This window comes from Scyliorhinus torazame, chromosome 26 (genome assembly GCF_047496885.1).
Source record: "Scyliorhinus torazame isolate Kashiwa2021f chromosome 26, sScyTor2.1, whole genome shotgun sequence".
Taxonomy (NCBI): Eukaryota; Metazoa; Chordata; class Chondrichthyes; order Carcharhiniformes; family Scyliorhinidae; genus Scyliorhinus; species Scyliorhinus torazame.
This window is the reverse complement of record NC_092732.1, coordinates 32,584,396-32,597,665: the sequence shown is the minus strand read 5'-3', so window position 1 is coordinate 32,597,665 and position 13,270 is coordinate 32,584,396. Positions and strand designations below refer to the sequence as shown.

The window sequence follows — 13,270 nt, the reverse complement described above, 5'->3', positions numbered from 1 at the left end:
AAATGGCCACAACATCGAAGTCCCAGGTACCAACCCACGCTGCCAGTTCCCCTACCTTGTTTCGTATACTCCTGGCATTGAAGTAGACACACTTCAAACCACCTACCTGAACACTGGCCCCCTCCTGCGATGTCAAATCTGTGCTCCTGACCTCTATACTCTCATTCTCCCTTACCCTAAAACTACAATCCAGGTTCCCATGCCCCTGCTGCATTAGTTTAAACCCCCCCAAAGAGCACTAACAAATCTCCCCCCCAGGATATTTGTGCCCCTCAGGTTCAGATGTAGACCATCCTGTCTGTAGAGGTCCCACCTTCCCCAGAAAGAGCCCCAGTTATCCAGAAATCTGAATCCCTCCCGCCTGCACCATCCCTGTAGCCACGTGTTTAAATGCTCTCTCTCCTTATTCCTCATCTCACTATCACGTGGCACGGGCAACAACCCAGAGATAACAACTCTGTTTGTTCTAGTTCTGAGCTTCCATCCTAGCTCCCTGAAAGCCTGCCTGACATCCTTGTCCCCTTTCCTACCTATGTCGTTGGTGCCAATGTGGACCACGACTTGGGGCTGCTCCCCCTCCCCCCTAAGGACCCGGAAAACACGATCCGAGACATCCACACGATACGTCCACAGCGACAGGGGGTCCTCTTTCATGAGTGACGAGCTGCGGCAGTTCCTGCTCAGCAAGGGCATAGCCTCAAGCAGGACGACCAGCTACAACCCCCGGGGGAACGGGCAAGTAGAGAGGGAGAACGGCACGGTCTGGAAGACCGTCCTACTGGCCCTACGGTCCAGGGACCTCCCAGTTTCACGGTGGCAGGAGGTCCTCCCGGACGCCCTCCACTCCATCCGGTCACTACTGTGTACTAGCACTAATCAAACGCCTCATGAGCGCCTCCTTGTCTTCCCCAGGAAGTCCTCCTCTGGAACGTCGCTGCCGACCTGGCTGGCGGTCCCAGGACCCATCTTGCTCCGAAAGCACGTGCGGGCGCACAAGTCGGACCCGTTGGTCGAAAGGGTTCACCTCCTCCACGCGAACCCGCAGTACGCTTACGTGGAGTACCCCGACGGCCGACAGGACACGGTCTCCCTGCGAGATCTGGCGCCCGCCGGCAACACACACACCCCCCCCGACACCAATCACCCAACCCCCCCCCCCTTCCTGCCACCGCCGCACCCCGCGACCGCCCCCTTCCCAGGAGGATCAGTCCTCCTCCCAGGCCCGACCAGGAATAAAGCCCAAGCTGAAACCGTAAGGCTCCCGGAGAAGACAACACCAGAACAAGCACCACCACCACCGGGGCCGAGGCGATCGACACGGACGACCAGACCGCCCGACCGACTCGTGGCGTTGATCTAACAGTACAATGTGGACTTTTAACGAGAACATTTTGTCTTTTCCTGACGATTACTGTAAATAGTTTGAAACAAAAAAAAAAAAAACCTTGTACACACTGTTATAACATGTGAAAGTTTTCCTCCCAGGACCAGCCTTGTAAACCCTTACCACCAGGCGAAACATCACCCCGCCGGGTTCATTTTTAACAAGGGGTGAATGTGGTAGTATGCATTAGTGGTCATGTGGGACTGTGAAGCCATGATGTCATTGGCTGACAGATCCCGGGTCCTGGTTGGACGTTGACCTCTAGCTCCGCCCTGAAGGCGGAGTATAAGTACCTGGAGCCCTCCCCCGCAGGTAGTCTACGACTGAACTGCGGGGGAAACAGTCACGCTTAATAAAGCCTCATCGACTTCACTCTATTCGTCTCTCGGAGTCTTTGTGCGCTACAGGGTGTAGGGGCTGGAGGAGGTTACAGAGATAGGGAGGGGGTGTAGGGGCTGGAGGAGGTTACAGAGATAGGGAGGGGGGTGTAGGGGCTGGAGGAGGTTACAGAGATAGGGAGGGAGTGTAGGGGCTGGAGGAGGTTACAGAGATAGGGAGGGGGGTGTAGGGGCTGGAGGAGGTTACAGAGATAGGGAGGGGGTGTAGGGGCTGGAGGAGGTTACAGAGATAGGGAGGGGGGTGTAGGGGCTGGAGGAGGTTACAGAGATAGGGAGGGAGTGTAGGGGCTGGAGGAGGTTACAGAGATAGGGAGGGGGTGTAGGGGCTGGAGGAGGTTACAGAGATAGGGAGGGAGTGTAGGGGCTGGAGGAGGTTACAGAGATAGGGAGGGGGTGTAGGGGCTGGAGGGGATTACAGAGATAGGGAGAGGGTGTAGGGGCTGGAGGAGGTTACAGAGATAGGGAGGGGGTGTAGGGGCTGGAGGAGGTTACAGAGATAGGGAGGGGGTGTAGGGGCTGGAGGAGGTTACAGAGATAGGGAGGGGTTGTAGGGGCTGGAGGAGGTTACAGAGATAGGGAGGGGGTGTGGGGGCTGGAGGAGGTTACAGAGATAGGGAGGGTGTGTAGGGGCTGGAGGAGGTTACAAAGATAGGGAGGGGTTGTAGGGGCTGGAGGAGGTTACAGAGATAGGGAGGGGGTGTAGGGGCTGGAGGAGGTTACAGAGATAGGGAGGGGGTGTAGGGGGCTGGAGGAGGTTACAGAGATAGGGAGGGGATGTAGGGGCTGGAGGAGGTTACAGAGATAGGGAGGGGATGTAGGGGCTGGAGGAGGTTACAAAGATAGGGAGGGGGTGTAGGGGCTGGAGGAGGTTACAGAGATAGGGAGGGGGTGTAGAGGCTGGAGGAGGTTACAGAGATAGGGAGGGGGTGTAGGGGCTGGAGGAGGTTACAGAGATAGGGAGGGTGTGTAGGGGCTGGAGGTGGTTACAGAGATAGGGAGGGGGTTTGGGGGCTGGAGGACGTTACAGAGATAGGGAGGGTGTGTAGGGGAGTGAGCGCGAGGGGGAGGGGGAGATGGGTGAATGTGTCTGGTTTAGGGATCCGGATGATCTGGATTTCCCGGGAGAATAAAGTTTGGGATGCGGGAAAGGGGCTCGTTGGAATGCTCAGAGTTGACTTCCAATCGGAATGTTAGTTCCACCGATCCCTGACCACATCCGCGAATCAGCCATGAGGCTCTGATGGGGAGGGACGGAGATCGAGGGATGGCTTCCTCTACGATGACGGTATCAGTCTGACCGCTCTTCCCGTCTGTGATTCCTCTCCAGCGCACGCTGACGATATCACCGGCAACGTCACGTGGGAGCTCGTCAATCGCAACACCATCCTGCTCCAGTGGCCACAGCCCACCCACCCCAATGGACTCATTCTCAAATACGAGGTCAAGTATAGTCGAGACAACGAGGTGAGACTCCGACACCCCCTCCCTATCTCTGTAACTTCCTCCAGCCCCTACACCCCCTCCCTATCTCTGTAATCTCCTCCAGCCCCTACACCCCCTCCCTATCTCTGTAACCTCCTCCAGTCCCCAACACCCCCTCCCTATCTCTGTAACCTCCTCCAGTCCCCAACACCCCCTCCCTATCTCTGTAACCTCCTCCAGCCCCTACACCCCCCTCCCTATCTCTGTAACCTCCAGTCCCTACACCCCCTCCCTATCTCTGTAACCTCCTCCAGCCCCTACACCCCCTCCCTATCCCTGTAACCTCCTCCAGCCCCTACACCCCCTCCCTATCTCTGTAACCTCCCCCAGCCCCTACACCCCCCTCCCTATCTCTGTAACCTCTTCCAGCCCCTACACCCCCCTCCCTATCTCTGGAACCTCCTCCAGCCCCTACACCCCCTCCCTATCTCTGTAACCTCCTCCAACCCCTACACCCCCTCCCTATCTCTGTAACCTCCCCCAGCCCCTACACCCCCCTCCCTATCTCTGTAACCTCCTCCAGTCCTTACACCCCCTCCCTATCTCTGTAACCTCCTCCAGTCCCTACACCCCCTCCCTATCTCTGTAACCTCCTCCAGCCCCAACACCCCCTCCCTATCTCTGTAACCTCCTCCAGCCCCAACTCTCCCTCCCTATCTCTGTAACCTCCTCCAGCCCCTACACCCCCTCCCTATCTCTGTAACCACCTCCAGCCCCGACACGCCCTCCCTATCTCTGTAACCTCCTCCAGCCCCTACACCCCCTCCCTATCTCTGTAACCTCCTCCAGCCCCTACACCCCCTCCCTATCTCTGTAACCTCCTCCAGCCCCCTACGCCCCTCCCTATCTCTGTAACCTCCTCCAGCCCCAACACCCCCTCACTATCTCTGTAACCTCCTCCAGCCCCTACACCCCATCCCTATCTCTGTAACCTCCTCCAGCCCCAACACCCCCTCCCTATCTCTGTAACCTCCTCCAGCCCCGACACCTACTCCCTATCTCTGTAACCTCCTCCAGCCCCGACACCCCCTCCCTATCTCTGTAACCTCCTCCTGCCCCGACACACCCTCCCTATCTCTGTAACCCCCTCCAGCCCCTACACCCCCTCCCTATCTCTGTAACCTCCTCCAGCCCCTAAACCCCCTCCCTATCTCTGTAACCTCTTCCAGCCCCTACACTCCCTCCCTATCTCTGTAACCTCCTCCAGCCCCTACACCCCCTCCCTATCTCTGTAACCACCTCCAGCCCCGACACCCCCTCCCTATCTCTGTAACCTCCTCCAGCCCCTACACCCCCTCCCTATCTCTGTAACTTCCTCCAGCCCCTACACCCCCTCCCTATCTCTGTAACCCCCTCCAGCCACTACACCCCCTCCCTATCTCTGTAACCACCTCCAGCCCCAACACCCCCTCCCTATCTCTGTAACCTCCTCCAGCCCCCAACGCCCCTCCCTATCTCTGTAACCTCCTCCAGCCCCAACACCCCCTCCCTATCTCTGTAACCTCCTCCAGCCCCGACACCTACTCCCTATCTCTGTAACCTCCTCCAGCCCCGACACCCCCTCCCTATCTCTGTAACCTCCTCCAGCCCCAACACCCCCTCCCTATCTCTGTAACCTCCTCCAGCCCCGACACACCCTCCCTATCTCTGTAACCCCCTCCAGCCCCTACACCCCCTCCCTATCTCTGTAACCTCCTCCAGCCCCTAAACCCCCTCCCTATCTCTGTAACCTCCTCCAGCCCCTACACCCCCTCCCTATCTCTGTAACCTCCTCCAGCCCCTACACCCCCTCCCTATCTCTGTAACCTCTTCCAGCCCCTACACCCCCTCCCTATCTCTGTAACCTCCTCCAGCCCCTACACCCCCTCCCTATCTCTGCAACCTCCTCCAGCCCCGACACCCCCTCCCTATCTCTGTAACCTCCTCCAGCCCCGACACACCCTCCCTACCTCTGTAACCCCCTCCAGCCCCTACACCCCCTCCCTATCTCTGTAACCTCCTCCAGGCCCTAAACCCCCTTCCTATCTCTGTAACCTCCTCCAGCCCCTACACCCCCTCCCTATCTCTGTAACCTCCTCCAGGCCCTATACCCCCTCACTATCTCTGTAACCTCCTCCAGCCCCTACACCCCCTCCCTATCTCTGTAACCTCCTCCAGCCCCTACACCCCCTCCCTATCTCTGTAACATCCTCCAGCCCCTACACCCCCTCCCTATCTCTGTAACCTCCTCCAGCCCCTACACCTCCTCCCTATCTCTGTAACCTCCTCCAGCCCCGACACCCCTCCCTATCTCTGTAACCTCCTCCAGCCCCTACACCCCCCTCCCTATCTCTGTAACCTCCTCCAGCACCTACACCCCCTCCCTATCTCTGTAAACTCCTCCACCCCCTCCCTATCTCTGTAACCTCCTCCAGTCCCCTACACCCCCTCCCTATCGCTGTAACCTCCTCCAGTCCCCCTACACCCCCTCCCTATCTCTGTAACCTCCTCCAGCCCCCTACACCCCCTCCCTATCTCTGTAACCTCCTCCAGCCCCTACACCCCCTCCCTATCTCTGTAACCTCCTCCAGCCCCTACACCCCCTCCCTATCTCTGTAACCTCCTCCAGCCCCTACACCCCCTCCCTATCTCTGTAACCTCCTCCAGCCCCCAACGCCCCTCCCTATCTCTGTAACCTCCTCCAGCCCCAACACCCCCTCCCTATCTCTGTAACCTCCTCCAGCCCCGACACCTACTCCCTATCTCTGTAACCTCCTCCAGCCCCGACACCCCCTCCCTATCTCTGTAACCTCCTCCAGCCCCAACACCCCCTCCCTATCTCTGTAACCTCCTCCAGCCCCGACACACCCTCCCTATCTCTGTAACCCCCTCCAGCCCCTACACCCCCTCCCTATCTCTGTAACCTCCTCCAGCCCCTAAACCCCCTCCCTATCTCTGTAACCTCCTCCAGCCCCTACACCCCCTCCCTATCTCTGTAACCTCCTCCAGCCCCTACACCCCCTCCCTATCTCTGTAACCTCTTCCAGCCCCTACACCCCCTCCCTATCTCTGTAACCTCCTCCAGCCCCTACACCCCCTCCCTATCTCTGCAACCTCCTCCAGCCCCGACACCCCCTCCCTATCTCTGTAACCTCCTCCAGCCCCGACACACCCTCCCTACCTCTGTAACCCCCTCCAGCCCCTACACCCCCTCCCTATCTCTGTAACCTCCTCCAGGCCCTAAACCCCCTTCCTATCTCTGTAACCTCCTCCAGCCCCTACACCCCCTCCCTATCTCTGTAACCTCCTCCAGGCCCTATACCCCCTCACTATCTCTGTAACCTCCTCCAGCCCCTACACCCCCTCCCTATCTCTGTAACCTCCTCCAGCCCCTACACCCCCTCCCTATCTCTGTAACATCCTCCAGCCCCTACACCCCCTCCCTATCTCTGTAACCTCCTCCAGCCCCTACACCTCCTCCCTATCTCTGTAACCTCCTCCAGCCCCGACACCCCTCCCTATCTCTGTAACCTCCTCCAGCCCCTACACCCCCCTCCCTATCTCTGTAACCTCCTCCAGCACCTACACCCCCTCCCTATCTCTGTAAACTCCTCCACCCCCTCCCTATCTCTGTAACCTCCTCCAGTCCCCTACACCCCCTCCCTATCGCTGTAACCTCCTCCAGTCCCCCTACACCCCCTCCCTATCTCTGTAACCTCCTCCAGCCCCCTACACCCCCTCCCTATCTCTGTAACCTCCTCCAGCCCCTACACCCCCTCCCTATCTCTGTAACCTCCTCCAGCCCCTACACCCCCTCCCTATCTCTGTAACTTCCTCCAGCCCCTACACCCCCTCCCTATCTCTGTAACCTCCTCCAGCCCCTACACCCCCTCCCTATCTCTGTAACCTCCTCCAGCCCCTACACCCCCTCCCTATCTCTGTAACCCCCTCCAGCCCCCTACACCCCCTCCCTATCTCTGTAACTTCCTCCAGCCCCTACACCCCCTCCCTATCTCTGTAACCTCCTCCAGCCCCTACACCCCCTCGCTATATCTGTAACCTCCTCCAGCCCCGACACACCCTCCCTATCTCTGTAACCTCCTCCAGCCCCCTACACCCCCTCCTTATCTCTGTAACCTCCTCCAGCCCCTACACCCCCTTCCTATCTCTGTAACCTCCTCCAGCCCCCTACACCCCCTCCCTATCTCTGTAACCTCCTCCAGCCCCCACACCCCCTCCCTATCTCTGTAACCTCCTCCAGCCCCGACACCCCCTCCCTATCTCTGTAACCTCCTCCAGCCCCTACACCCCCTCCCTATCTCTGTAACCGCCTCCAGCCCCGACACCCCCTCCCTATCTCTGTAACCTCCTCCAACCCCCTACACCCCCTCCCTATCTATTAACCTCCTCCAGCCCCTACACCCCCTCCCTATCTCTGTAACCTCCTCCAGCCCCTACACCCCCCTCCCTATCTCTGTAACCTCCTCCAGCCCCTACACCCCCCTCCCTATCTCTGTAACCTCCTCCAGCCCCTACACCCCCTCCCTATCTCTGTAACCTCCTCCAGCCCCTACACCCCTCCTTATCTCTGTAACCTCATCCAACCCCTACACCCCCTCCCTATCTCTGTAACCTCCTCCAGCCCCTACACCCCTCCCTATCTATGTAACCTCCTCCAGCCCCTACACCCCCCTCCCTATCTCTGTAACCTCCTCCAGCCCCTACACCCCCTCCCTATCTCTGTAACCTCCTCCAGCCCCTACACCCCCTCCCTATCTCTGTAACCTCCTCCAGCCCCTACACCCCCTCCCTATCTCTGTAACCTCCTCCAGCTCCTACACCCCCTCCCTATCTCTGTAACCTCCTCCAGCCCCTACACCCCCTCCCTATCTCTGTAACCTCCTCCAGTCCCTACACCCCCTCCCTATCACTGTAACCTCCTCCAGCCCCTACACCCCCCTCCCTATCTCTGTAACCTCCTCCAGCCCCTACACCCCCTCCCTATCTCTGTAACCTCCTCCAGCCCCTACACCCCTCCTTATCTCTGTAACCTCATCCAACCCCTACACGTCCTCCCTATCTCTGTAACCTCCTCCAGCCCCTACACCCCTCCCTATCTCTGTAACCTCCTCCAGCCCCTACACCCCCCTCCCTATCTCTGTAACCTCCTCCAGCCCCTACACCCCCTCCCTATCTCTGTAACCTCCTCCAGCCCCTACACCCCCTCCCTATCTCTGTAACCTCCTCCAGCCCCTACACCCCCTCCCTATCTCTGTAACCTCCTCCAGCTCCTACACCCCCTCCCTATCTCTGTAACCTCCTCCAGCCCCTACACCCCCTCCCTATCTCTGTAACCTCCTCCAGTCCCTACACCCCCTCCCTATCACTGTAACCTCCTCCAGCCCCTACACCCCCTCTCTATCTCTGTAACCTCCTCCAGCTCCCTATGGATGATTGAACCATTCAGTTACCAGCAGCAATTTGCGAATACTGGGACTCAGTAGAAATTTGCAGTTAAAACTTCTCAGGTGCAAATAGGAATTGTTTTATTTTTCTTCCATTGATTACAATTTGAAAGTCATTTAAAAGGCAATTCGTAGACAATTCGAAGCTTTCAGAGAATTTCAGACATTGGGCGAAATTCTCCGGTATCGGCGCGATGTCTGCCGACCGGCGCCCAAAACGGCGCAAATCAGTCGGGGGTCGCGCCGCCCCAAAGGTGCGGAATGCTCCGCATCTTTGGGGGCCGAGCCCCAACCTTAAGGGGCTAGGCCGGCGCCGGACGAATTTCCACCCCGCCAGCTGGCGCGGAAATTACATCTCCGGGCGGCGCATGCGCGGGAGCGTCAGCGGCCGATCACGGCATCCCCGCGCATGCGCAGTGGAGGGAGTCTCTTCCCCCTCCGCCATGGTGGAGACCGTGGCGAAGGCGGAAGGGAAAGAGTGCCCCCCACGGCACAGGCCCGCCCGCGGATCGGTGGGCCCCGATCGCGGGCCAGGCCACCGTGGGGGCGCCCCCCCCTGGGGCCAGGTCGCCCCGCGCCACCCCTCCCCCCCCCAGGACCCCGGAGCCCGCCCGCGCCGCCTTGTCCCGCCGGTAAGGTAGGTGGTTTAATCCACGCCGGCGGGACAGGCATTTTAGCAGCGGGACTTCGGCCCATATGGGCCGGAGAATCGCGGGGGGGGGGGGGGGGCGCCAACCAGCGCAGCGCGATTCCCGCCCCCGCCGAATATCCGGTGCCGGAGACTTCGGCAACCGGCGGGGGCGGGATTCACGCCAGCCCCCGGCGATTGTCCGAACCGGCGGGGGGGCGGAGAATCTCGCCCATTATCTTTTTGCTTCGGCAAACAGCTCGACGATAACTTTTTAAAAAGTCAAAGTCTGAAAAGGAAATATGAAGGCAGGAAAACAGTGAATAGTTCAGATCAAAGTATAGATGATTTATGAGAGAGAGAGAGAGAGAGAAATTCAGCGAATGATCCAGCTTCAGTTGAAACCCAACGACAAATGGCCGAACGAGACTTACAGATAGGTGGAGGGGCAGGTAGAATGGAGGAGGTGGGGAGGCTGCAGAAAGATTTAGACAGTTTAGGAGAGTGGTCCAAGAAATGGCTGATGAAATTCAACGTGGGCAAGTGCGAGGTCTTGCACTTTGGGAAAAAAGAATAGAGGCATGGACTACTTTCTAAACGGTGACAAAATTCATAATGCTGAAGTGCAAAGGGACTTGGGAGTCCTAGTCCAGGATTCTCTAAAGGTAAACTTGCAGGTTGAGTCCGTAATTAAGAAAGCAAATGCAATGTTGTCATTCATCTCAAGAGGCTTGGAATATAAAAGCAGGGATGTACTTCTGAAGCTTTATAAAGCATTAGTTAGGCCCCATTTAGAATACTGTGAGCAATTTTGGGCCCCACACCTCAGGAAGGACATACTGGCACTGGAGCGGGTCCAGCGGAGATTCACACGGATGATCCCAGGAATGGTCGGATGAACATACGATGAACATACGATGAACGTCTGAGGATCCTGGGATTATATTCATTGGAGTTTAGGAGGTTGAGGGGAGATCTAATAGAAACTTACAAGATAATGAATGGCTTAGATAGGGTGGACGTAGGGAAGTTGTTTCCACTAGCAGGGGAGACTAGGACCCGGGGGCACAGCCTTAGAATAAAAGGGAGTCACTTTAGAACAGAGATGAGGAGAAATGTCTTCAGCCAGAGAGTGGTGGGTCTGTGGAATTCATTGCCACAGAGGGCGGTGGAGGCCGGGACGTTGAGTGTCTTTAAGACAGAAGTTGATAAATTCTTGATTTCTCGAGGAATTAAGGGCTATGGAGAGAGAGCGGGTAAATGGAGTTGAAATCAGCCATGATTGAATGGTGGAGTGGACTCGATGGGCCGAATGGCCTTACTTCCGCTCCTATGTCTTATGGTCTTATACAGCTATACTCTTTCATGTCTATCTTAAGCCATCTAATCACACCCCAATATAATTCGAATTGGTTTGGGTTAGACTCAAACACGTCTGATTTGATGGCAAGCCGTCCATCTTCAATCTGTCACATTACTTCTAATTGTTTCGTATCTGCATACTTGTGTATGTTAAAGAATGCGATATTGTGCTGTTATCAAGGCCAGTTTGAACTGGCCTTTTGCTGGCTTAGCTGTTGCAACAATAGAGCCTCCTGTTACCTTGTTGTGCCATGCTGTTGCTATGGCTGTTGCTACGGATCCTGCTCTGTCCCTGGACACTGTCTTGAAAAATGTATTCATTAAATCAGTTCAAGTGTTTGTTTTAATCTAGAAAAGTGAATTATGCTCCTTCTATGCTGTTTTGTAAACTGTTATGTTTTGAGATGACCTGAGGCTATGAGAGTGTTGAAATTCTGAATTTAAAATGGGTAAAACTGGGGCTTAATATTGATCCTAAATGACTATCGTCTACCCATTAGGTGTGTCACGAAACAGTTGACTTCTACACCCTCCGAGATCTCTGCGCTCCTCCAATCCCGGCCTCTCGAGCATTCCACCCCCCCCCCCCACCCCCCGCCGATTCCCATCGCTCCGCCATTGGCGGCCGTGCCTTCAGCTGCCTGGGGGGGGGGCGGAGCTCTGGGATTCCCTCCCTAATCCTCTCACGCTCTCCTTCTCCTCCACGACGCTCCAGAAAGCCCCGCTCTTTGCCAAACTATCTCGTCTATCCCCTCCGGTAACCGGGGCGGGGGGGGGGGGGAATTTCTCCTGATTTGGGATCTCGCTGGAGTTTGGTGACACAGGATTCTAGAAAAAATGTAAATCTTTTTATTGGCATTTTCAAAATTATCTACATCGCTGTTCGTTTTCATTTGGGTTTTAACTGGGATGTGTTGCCGAGCGGCGAGGGGGTGCGAGGTTCTGACCGTCCCTGTCCCTGACACTTTCCCAGGAGTTCCACGAGTGCGTCCCCAGACACATTTACGAAAAATACGGAGGAGCGATGATCAGCCGATTGCAACCAGGAAACTACACAGCGACGGTGCACACCACGTCACTGGCTGGCAATGGATCCTGGACTACTCCCATCACATTCCACATCCCGAACGCTCCACGTGAGTTCAAACAGCCCCAGACATCCGAGTATCGTCAGAAACATCACAGAGCTTAAACTGAGGGAGAGTGTAACAGAGAGAGTGTTATAACTGAGAGTCTGATACTGAGGGACAGTGTGAGAGAGAGAGTGTTATAACTGAGAGTCTGATACTGAGGGACAGTGTGTGAGAGAGAGTGTTATAACTGAGAGTCTGATACTGAGGAACAGTGTGTGAGAGAGAGTGTTATAACTGAGAGTCTGATACTGAGGGACAGTGTGTGAGAGAGAGTGTTTTAACTGAGAGTCTGTTGCTGAGGGACAGTGTGTGAGAAAGTGTTATAACTGAGAGTCTGATACTGAGGGACAGTGCAACAGAGAGAGTGTTATAACTGAGAGTCTGATACCGAGGGACAGTGTGAGAGAGAGTGTTATAACTGCGAGTCTGATACTGAGGGACAGTGTGTGAGAGTGTTATAACTGAGAGTCTGATACTGAGGGACAGTGTGTGAGAGAGAGTGTTATAACTGAGAGTCTGATACTGAGGGATAGTGTGTGAGAGAGAGTGTTATAACTGAGAGTCTGATACCGAGGGACAGTGTGAGAGAGAGTGTTATAACTGCGAGTCTGATACTGAGGGACAGTGTCAGAGAGAGAGTGTTATAACTGAGAGTCTGATACTGAGGGACAGTGTAACAGAGAGAGTGTTATAACTGAGAGTCTGATACTAAGGGACAGTGTAACAGAGAGAGTGTTATAACTGAGTGTCTGATACTGAGGGACAGTGTGTGAGAGAGAGTGTTATAACTGAGAGTCTGATACTGAGGGGCAGTGTGTGAGAGAGTGTTATAACTGAGAGTCTGATACTGAGGGACAGTGTGTGAGAGTGTTATAACTGAGAGTCTGATACTGAGGGACAGTGTGTGTGAGAGAGAGTGTTATAACTGAGAGTCTCAGACTGAGGGACAGTGTGTGAGAGAGAGTGTTATAACAGAGTCTGATACTGAGGAACTGTGTGAGAGAGAGAGTGTTATAACTGAGAGTCTGATACTGAGGGACAGTGTGTGAGAGAGAGTGTTATAACTGAGAGTTTGATACTGAGGGACAGTGTGTGAGAGAGAGTGTTATAACTGAGAGTCTGATACTGAGGGACAGTGTGAGAGAGAGAGTGTTATAACTGAGAGTCTGATACTGAGGGACAGTGTGAGAGAGTGTTATAACTGCGAGTCTGATACTGAGGGACAGTGTCAGAGAGAGAATGTTATAACTGAGAGTCTGATACTGAGGGACAGTGTGAGAGAGAGTGTTATAACTGAGAGTCTGATACTGAGGGACAGTGTGTGAGAGAGAGTGTTATAACTGCGAGTCTGATACTGAGGGACAGTGTCAGAGAGAGAGTGTTATAACTGAGAGTCTGATAATGAGGGACAGTGTAACAGAGAGAGTGTTATAACTGAG

General features: G+C 55.6%; 1 protein-coding gene across 1 annotated transcript in view; it reads left to right on the top strand.

Moving 5' to 3' along the window:
• Positions 1 to 13,270, top strand: part of LOC140402944 (insulin-like growth factor 1 receptor) — a 125,158-nt gene that overhangs the window by 57,560 nt on the left and 54,328 nt on the right. Inside the window, exons 8-9 of the mRNA XM_072490586.1 lie at positions 3,110 to 3,246; positions 11,672 to 11,834. Of these exons, the coding sequence (XP_072346687.1) occupies positions 3,110 to 3,246; positions 11,672 to 11,834 (300 nt within the window). The remainder of the gene's footprint in view (positions 1 to 3,109; positions 3,247 to 11,671; positions 11,835 to 13,270) is intronic.